The 8,916-nt window shown below is 40.2% G+C and overlaps 1 protein-coding gene across 1 annotated transcript; it reads left to right on the top strand.

The window, feature by feature from the left end:
• Positions 1-1,066: 1,066 nt before the first annotated feature.
• LOC101762231 lies at positions 1,067-8,351 on the top strand. The gene is made up of 24 exons (XM_004956000.3): positions 1,067-1,363; positions 1,655-1,878; positions 1,984-2,083; positions 2,164-2,265; positions 2,371-2,430; positions 2,501-2,579; positions 4,013-4,160; positions 4,255-4,375; positions 4,493-4,670; positions 4,756-4,784; positions 4,895-5,043; positions 5,115-5,217; positions 5,338-5,433; positions 5,721-5,779; positions 5,881-6,019; positions 6,235-6,297; positions 6,438-6,497; positions 6,625-6,786; positions 6,891-6,964; positions 7,060-7,153; positions 7,249-7,385; positions 7,485-7,565; positions 7,728-7,833; positions 7,934-8,351. Exons 1-24 carry the CDS (start codon positions 1,166-1,168, stop codon positions 7,988-7,990), a joined length of 2,619 nt encoding a protein of 872 aa, XP_004956057.1. The 5' UTR covers positions 1,067-1,165; the 3' UTR covers positions 7,991-8,351.
• Positions 8,352-8,916: the final 565 nt, after the last annotated feature.

Here is an 8,916-nt window from a genome sequence, read left to right as displayed (position 1 = left end):
TGGATTACAAGAGCAGAGGGGTATAATTGTCTTTTGCAAACTAATGTGCTAAAGTTTAGCACACTATCCAAACAGCCTTAAGTTCTAAACTTTAGCACTACATTTGAGGGTGCTAAACTTTAGCACTGTGCTAAAGTTTAGCACTTGCTATCCAAACAGGGCCTAAGTTGAATTTGTAGAACAGAGTGTGTCGGTGGAAACTGAAGGGGCATAAGTGACTTACTTCCTATTGATTACACCGACCAGTAGTGAAGCTGGGTAGATTCAGTACCAGGTTAGGGCCAATTACTAGTGGTAAAGAACACTTTGGCCTCAGGTTTTTTTACTTGAGGACCAGGGATGATGCCTATGGATCTTAGGCTAGTCCCAGTGCAAAGTTTCGTTGCACTGTTTCCAAGGATAACACATCATCCCATGAGGTGTATTCTCATGAATGAAATAGGGAGTACAGTTTCATTTCACGATTTTATAGGATGCCCATGACATTTAATTGTGAGGCATGTGATTAGATATGGTTAGATGAAATGAAACTCTATAGCCCCCAATGCAAGTTTCATTAGGTTACATAGTCTTGGAAACAATGTATACACAGTTTCATCCTGATGAAACCCCTTCCCTCTCTCACTTTATAACTACCATGCCATATCATCACATATGCTGATGTGTCACCGTATTTAGTGTGCATGAAACCTCTATGAAACTTTCACTGGGATTAGTCTTACTCCAGTACGCGGAGTAAAACCCCCCTTTTGTGACCGTAGTACTGCTTGCATCTGTAAAAATAAGATTGGGAAAGGTTTTTGGCGCGCGCATACAAAGATAAGAAGGGAATGCGTTGTTCCGATGGACGACATCTCCAATAGGCAGGCAGCCTCGCGTGATTGCAGGACAGTCATTAAACCACGATGCAAATGCTGGGCCGCACCCGTCAATTAACGCAACTAGCCCCACCTCTACCTAACCAGATGAGGCCCAATTTTATCGGGGAAAACAAAGAGGACATACCTGTTCAAGTTTCCTACGAGAAGACCATTTCTCGATCTCTATATAAACGGGAAACCGTGTGCAGAATGGCACAGCCCAACGCGCGCAGCACAGAGCCCTCGGCCTAGCCATAGCTTTGCACTGGGACCTTGCATAGGATCGGAGAGATAGAGAGATCGAGATGATGAGGGTGGCGGTGGTGGGCGGCGGCCTGAGCGGCTTGGCGGCGGCGCACGAGCTGGCGAGGAGCGGCGGCGCGCGTGTGACCGTGTACGAGAAGGAGGAGCATCTCGGCGGGGGTGGCAACAAGACCATGGCCGTCGACGACGGAACCGGCGGCCGTGTCCCTGTCGACCTTGGCTGCATGGTCTTCAACCGGGTGCGGACATGCATGCGCACTGTACCGTTACATTAGTTTGGAAAATGCGAACAACTTTTGAATTTGCAACTAGATCATTTATCTATACAACAAACAGTAAAAAAAAATCCGAAACAGATTATCGGAAAACAACTCTGTCAGCAACACTTTCTGCACAAATGGATAGTGCTTACTGCCATAGTGGTGTCAAACTGAAGAGAGTAACTGAGAAGACCAGTCTTAGCAATCCACCACCACCTTGAACTGTTTGCTGCTCATCTTCTACTAATTTAACAAAAGAGCTAATTGCAGATGACATGCCCAAACATGATGAGATGGTTTGAAGATCTTGGGCTGGAGGTGGAGACATCGGACATGTCATTCTCAGCAAGCCTGCGGTTGGACAAAGGTGCAGGTTTCGAGTGGGGCACCCGCAACGGTATATCTGGCGTGTTGGTGCAGAAGAGCAACCTGCTTAGCCCCAGATTCTGGCTCGTGATCCGTGAGATAATCAAGTTCAAGAATCATGCTCTCAAGTGAGCTAGCCAATGCTTAGATCATCTTCTGCTATTTTTTGAAGATAACACTCTCCAAATGATGAGTATTCACAAGTTTTTGCTGCCTTTTTTTTTTATTTGAAGGTACCTGGAGGACCATGGAAGAAACCCTGACCGGAATGAGACTTTGGGGCAATTCATCCAGTCACACAGATATTCGCAGCTCTTCCAGGATGCCTACCTTGTATGCAACTAATTGGCTTGTATATATACACCCATCTCCAGCTTCTTATAACAAATTTTGACCATATTTGCTCGCTGCAGATCCCAATGTGTTTATGCATTTGGTCCAGTCCGCCACAGGGAGTATTGGGCATCCCTGCTGTCTCTGTGCTTTCATTTTTCCGCGACAATCATCTTCTTGAGGTGCCTGCACATCTACTTCGCATGTTAGAAGAGCTTGTTACTTTGACTCATATTATGAATTATGATGCTAATTATTTCATCCAATGGAATTACACATGCATTCAGTTGTTTGGTCGCCCGCAGTGGCACACCGTCAAGGGTGGTTCGGGGTCCTACGTGAACAAGGTACTGTAATTTTTCTTCCATAAAATGTGAGAAGGAGGGTGTAGCACGTGACCCTTTTATGTCTGAGCAGGTAAGGGAAGAATTGGAGAGCATGGGTTGTCAAATTAAAACCGGCTGTGAAGTCAAATCTGTTTTAAAATTCAACGAAGGTATTTCCGAAGCACAAATCCTTTCCGTAGTAGTGATCCACTGCTTTGTGAGTATTTCCAAAATATAGGTGGATATGGGTGCACATATATTATTTCCACTTTCTTGTTAGGCTTTCTGCAAAGGGGTTTAAATGCATTTATCACCACGTCATCGAACAGGCAGCATTATCACCTTTTTGTTCCGTACAAAAATGATGCCATAACATTTATTGTGCAGATTACCTATGGGTCATCTTGTTTGTCTAGGCAATTTATCCTCATGATACGTCTTCCAATTGCACTAGATTCCCCAAAGGTAGAGGCCAGGAGTGTTTTAAGGTGTCTGTATCAACTCGACGTAATAACAACCTTGAAGTTAATAAAACTTTCTTTATAAAAAATCTCCCAAAAATTTGTTAAGTGGATCATAATAATTATGTTATAATTGTAATAGTGGGACAAGTTGCGGAATGCAAAATAGTGTTAGAATATTTTTTTGTTAAACATTTCTCAGAGACATAGCTTTAAGAGACAATATAATGCACACAAGGGATTGGGAGATTAGAGTTTGTTCTTGGTGGTATATAAGGAAATTATCTGATTAGATTATCTATTATGTTGTTTTCATGTTATATGACCCCGAGTGTTCTTAATTTATGTTGTTCTTTATACATCCTTAAAGATGAACTAAGGCCCGTTTAATTCCCGTTGCTTATTTTTAGTGCCTGTCATATCGAATATTTAGATACTAATTAGGAGTATTAAACATAGACTATTTACAAAACCCATTATACAGACGAAGGCTAAACGGCGAGACAAATCTATTAAGCCTAATTAGTCCATGATTTGACAGTATGCTGCTACAGTAAACATTTGCTAATGATGGATTCATTAGGCTTAATAGATTCATCTCGTCGTTTAGCCTCCATCTGTACAATTAGTTTTATAATTAACTCATATTTAGTCCTCCTAATTAGCCTCCGAATATTCGATGTGACAGACTAAACTTTAGCTTGAAGAACTAAACGCCCCTAACATAGTTCTATAATAATAATATCCTACCTAAAATGACATAGCCCATATATGGATGTGGCCTGGAAAACTAATAGGTGGCTGAAGTGCCATCAAAGTGCATACCCATAGTGCCATAACCCAAGAAGCACATTACTATACCTCACCTGAACTTTGGTCCAAACCTCATAAAGGTGCCAATTGGGAAAATGAAATCTTGCAGCAGGGTGGGTTAGGTAAGGTTTTTACTGGTCTGAGGCAGCTCTGGACGCCAGACTGCCAGTGCCGGTACGGGTGGGAGGGCATTTATAGTTTGCTGGTGACCCAATTAGAACTATAGTGAGTTGGTACATATACTTGGATTGGCCACTACAGTTACTTCCTTAATGTAAATTACCCCTACTTATTCACTCACGACAAAAATATTATGCTGCTGGAAACAGTTTACCGAGTTTTAGAGGTTGACGGTTCAGAGGAGATGTACGACAGGATCATATTTGGTCTTCAAGCTCCAGATGCTATAAAATTACTAGGAGCTGAAGCAACACATGAGGAATTGAGGATTCTAGGAGCTTTCCAATATATCTACAGGTTACGCTGCCATCTATTGTGTTATTCTGCTACAATATTAATGGTTATATCTGATACAATATTTTCCTATCTCTTGTATTTTTCCTTTCTTCAGTGACGTGTACTTCCACTGTGATGAAAGCTTGATGCCACATAATTCCTACGCATGGAGCGCCAGGAACTTCCTGGGGACAAGCAGTGGTGTGTGTGTTACCTACTGGCTAAACATAGTTCAGGTGCCTACGCAACATATCAACTTCATACGGTAACATTAGTTTAATATTTTTCATGTGCATAGATGATCATGGAAGATTACGAATAACAACGGAACCTTCTTCTTTTATATTTGCTAGAACATTGAATCTTCAAGGCCTTTTCTTGTGACATTTAACCCTCCCCGTGCTCCCAACCATGTATTCCTCAAATGGCATACGAGCCTCCCAATTCCGTCCCTGGCTTCTGCAAAGGCTACTGTTGAGCTCAATAACATCCAAGGAAAGAGGGGAATATGGTTCTGTGGCCCATATCAAGGTTTCATTCGTTTCACTGCATCCACCCGTTAACTAATTCCAATATAGATAATTAAGTCTGAAATTTTCCTTTTCATGAATGACAGGCTACAGATGCCATGAGGACAGTGTTAAGGTATTTACTGCACACCTGCCCTTTTAGATTCAATCACAAAGGCACCAAATATTATTTAAATAAATATTTATGGGAGTGCAATCTGTTTATGGAAAATTGAATCAATTCAGGCTGGGAAAGTAGCAGCTTCAGAATTGCTTCAAAGGAAGTGTAACCTCTTGGTTAACCCAAAACCGATGGTCCCATCATGGACCGAGGCCGGTGCACGCCTTCTGGTACTAAAACATTTTGACCAATACATAAACATTGGTAACGTGAGGTGAGGCTTGTATGGATTGATGTACTACACAATCTATGGTAATGGTTCTCACTTTATAGTTTTGTGCACAGCATACTGGAAGAAGGAGGCACTACATTTAGTTTTGGTAGAGCAGGTGAAAGATGCCATGTAAAATCTGTGATACAAGTTCATGACCCCCAATTCTACTGGAAGGTTCAACTCTCTTCTTCAAGATTTTTTTTCGCCCTCTTTTTAAACAACATTCTATTTTCTTCATCACATCTCGTGCGAGATACATCTTACATCTTCACTGTGCCTCCCCTTTTTCATCAGCTTGCAACAGAAGCAGACCTTGGTTTTGCATATGCCTACATCAACGGCTATATCTCATTTTCTGATAACAGAGAAGGCCTTCTGAATTTTATACTGGTAACACCATGTTCTGGTTAATTGGTTTCCATATAAAATCAATAAAGTTATGAAACTATAGGAAAGCATGTTCAAGATAATTCTACCCATGCAATTCATGTTTTCAATCTTTTGTAATATTCTCATATGTAAATTCTCAGAAAATGACCAGAAGCAAGTCTGAAATCTCGTGTTTACATTAGTGGAAGGAGTACATTATATAGATTTTTTTAGTTATACAGGTCCACAGAATGCAACTACTATCTTTTTATTTTCTGATTGAATCTATGAGCCATGTTGGTATACAGATTACTTTTGCTAATAGAGGTGAACGGAAAAGGTTGATGCGCAGCAGTGCCAGCAAAAGGTACCTTAATTCTAAAATACCATCTGAATTGTTTCATCAGAATGAAGGATCGTACATGAATGTGCTATTGCTAAACTCGTTCAAATTAATGTGCCTTGCAGTAGTTGTATAAGGAAGGGCTGGTGGTCACCTTGGCTTCGAATCACTGGAATTGCATGTGCAAAATATATTTTGCGTCATGCCTCGAGGAACAACACTGTATCAAAAGCTGCTAAAAATATCTCTAAGCACTATGATCTGGTCAGTGGACTTTGCTTACTTTTTCGTAAAATAAAATAACTAACTGCTCGAGGTTTTTCTACAACTATATTTTATATAATTCAACAAATCAATGTCATGTGTATTTCTAATTTGTTCCCTCCATCCACATGATACAAATTATTCGTTACCATATAGTCTAAAAGAACTGACAAAGTGTTAACATATTTTTTTCAATCTGAAATATTTGTGTGCAGAGTAATGATTTCTTTGCTCTTTATCTGGATCCATCAATGACTTACTCTTCTGGTATCTTCAAGGTTTGCCAATCTTGTGATTCCATCTCTTGCTAGTGAATAATTGTGGAGCTTTTTTCTCGAACAAGTAAATTATGTAGTGTATTGCTGTGATTAGTATACTTGGGATGGCTCAGTTACCTGGATTTTGGTTCTAATTGTAGGCGGAGGACGAGAGCTTAGAAGCAGCCCAGTTACGTAAAATTAACAGTCTAATTAATAAGGTAAAACGAGGTTTGTTTGAACTCTACCATCATAAATTTCACCTGATATTGAGATTGCCTCAATATATGCATTACCTTATTAACTAATGATGTCTTGATATTGCAATATGAATCCATTTGACTGAAGGCTAAGGTGGAGTCAGGGCATCATGTTCTTGATATTGGTAGTGGTTGGGGCACTTTGGCCATAGAGCTGGTGAAGAAAACTGGTTGCAAGTACACGGGAATCACGCTGTCTGAGGAGCAACTGAAATACTCCAAGAGGAAGGTGAAAGAAGCGGGATTAGAGGTGAGTGATGTACCTTTCTAGGTAGTATTATGTGACAAACATCAACTTATGTCAGCAGGGGGTTTTAAAAACCAAGATAACAAATTGATCTACTGTGTATGTAGGACCGCATAAGTTTCTTGCTTTGCGATTACCGCCAAATACCAACTGACCAGAAGTTTGACAGGATTATAAGTTGGTGAGTAGTACTGCTGACAGATTAAAGGAGCGATCCGGAAAATGGTAGCAACTGCTGATCTGATAAATATGTTTTATTCCTTATTGCTCGTTTAGTGAGATGATTGAGCACGTCGGCCATGAGTACATGGATGATTTTTTTGGAAGCTGTGAATACCATTTGGCAGAACACGGCCTATTTGTCCTCCAGGTGCATCATCACAACATATATTAATCTTATACTGATCCATTGTATGATTGCGAATAATCATCGCTCATCGGTTAACTAAATTTCATCTTCGACAGTTTATCGCGATCCCAGAGGAATTGTACGACAAATTGAGGACGAGGCCCGAGTTCTTAAAGGAATATATCTTCCCAGGTGGCTGCCTACCTTCTCTGGCCCGGGTTGTGTCTGCCATGACTAATGCATCAAGGCTCTGGTATGTACTCAACTAATACTTTTTTAGCTACTGTTTAACTAGGACATTCATGGTTTCTTAGTTCTAATTTCTTGATGAGTACACCTGTGACTTGTGCAGCATACAACACGTTGAGAATATTGGGGACCATTACTACCCGACTCTGATGCACTGGAGGGACAACTTCATGGCCAACAGAAAGTAAATACAAGCCCTTAATCTCAAGCTAATTAATTAAGCTATACATTATTTACATTACTCAATTATTAGTAGTATTCTATTTTTTATTCTCTTGCAGAAATGCTTTAATTTATTTATAGTGCATTGCTCAACTAGTTGTATCCTCTTTCTAACTTTTTGCAGAAAAGTTGCCGCCCTGGGATTTGACGAAAAATTCATGCTTACTTGGCAGTATTATTTAACATATTGTGCGGCTATGTTCAGATCACGCACACTTATGGACTACCAGGTATGCACATACTAATAAACTTCAGTTATGTTTTAACTGTTGGTTTACTGTTTTATATGTTTTTTTTGAACGAACTGTTTTATATGTGTACCAAATGCAGATCGTGTTTTCTCGGTCCGGCGATGCCAAGGTGCCAAGCTACGTGGCCATTGCATAAATGGAAGACCTTGTGTTTATGTATCCCGGTATATGTTGGAGTTAATCTTGTTGTTTATGTGTTCGTGTGAGTTGTAGATTTGTAGTCAGTCATGTACGTGTGTGTCGGACAGCAGGTCAGTAAGTGCGTGCGTAAGTGGTTGCCTGTGTGTGTGACCTGTGAGAGAGAGAATAATTGGGCCAACACTTCACGTCATTACTGAATTTCTTCTCAATTAGTTTGGTCCATGTATAACCTTGTGTATCTACGCAAGGTAAAATAAAGATTTGGTTTGTACTTGCAGTATCGATGTACACTGGATCGGACCATCAGTTTGTTGTTTATCAATAATAATCTCCATATCAGTGTTTGCATTGTTTTATCTATATTTCTCTGCTGCAGTGATGATACCAGTAACCATTATTCACTTGTGGATATCAGAAAACCAAGACGTACCATTGTTGAACTGATATGTTTATCTTGTGGATATATATCGATGATAGCAAGCGCCGACGAGGATCTTGGGGCGCGTTTATTTATGGTGATAATGGTACGAGCTGGCACTAGCTTCAAACAGTTAATTATCGAGGAGAGAAAATAGCATTGAATATTACGCTGTGAGAGAGAAGTATATCAAGAGAAACATTTCAACCTACTCCCACAACACGTGTTATGGGATGTGTCTCAAATTAATTGATTCGTGTCCAGCTTTGTAACCAAGCGGGGCCAGGTGTACATTGCCTTTCCCTTTTCATCCTTTTCAACACCTCTTTAATATTAAATTCTTGGATCATCCACATAAAGTATCTATTTGTATCATCAAAAGAGTCATCCAACTCTCACCATTGACCAGCTTATGCAAATACTCTTACCATCTATGTTTGATCTATCCTCCTTCACCAAGAGGTGCTCCAACTCATCCTCAATGCACTTAACTTGGTTGAAGT

This window comes from Setaria italica, chromosome II (assembly GCF_000263155.2).
Source record: "Setaria italica strain Yugu1 chromosome II, Setaria_italica_v2.0, whole genome shotgun sequence".
Taxonomy (NCBI): domain Eukaryota; kingdom Viridiplantae; phylum Streptophyta; class Magnoliopsida; order Poales; family Poaceae; genus Setaria; species Setaria italica.
The sequence above is the reverse complement of the archived record's forward strand: the minus strand, read 5'-3'. Positions and strand labels throughout refer to the sequence as shown.

What these genes read in the sequence shown, in the direction of transcription:
- LOC101762231 (XM_004956000.3), top strand. Translation starts at nt 1,166, where the DNA reads ATGATGAGGGTGGCGGTGGTGGGCGGCGGCCTGAGCGGCTTGGCGGCG. An exon ending in GCTTTCCAATATATCTACAG is followed by an intron (nt 4,161 to 4,254) that starts GTTACGCTGCCA and finishes TCCTTTCTTCAG; the next exon opens with TGACGTGTACTTCCACTGTG. An exon ending in ACTCTTCTGGTATCTTCAAG is followed by an intron (nt 6,298 to 6,437) that starts GTTTGCCAATCT and finishes TTCTAATTGTAG; the next exon opens with GCGGAGGACGAGAGCTTAGA.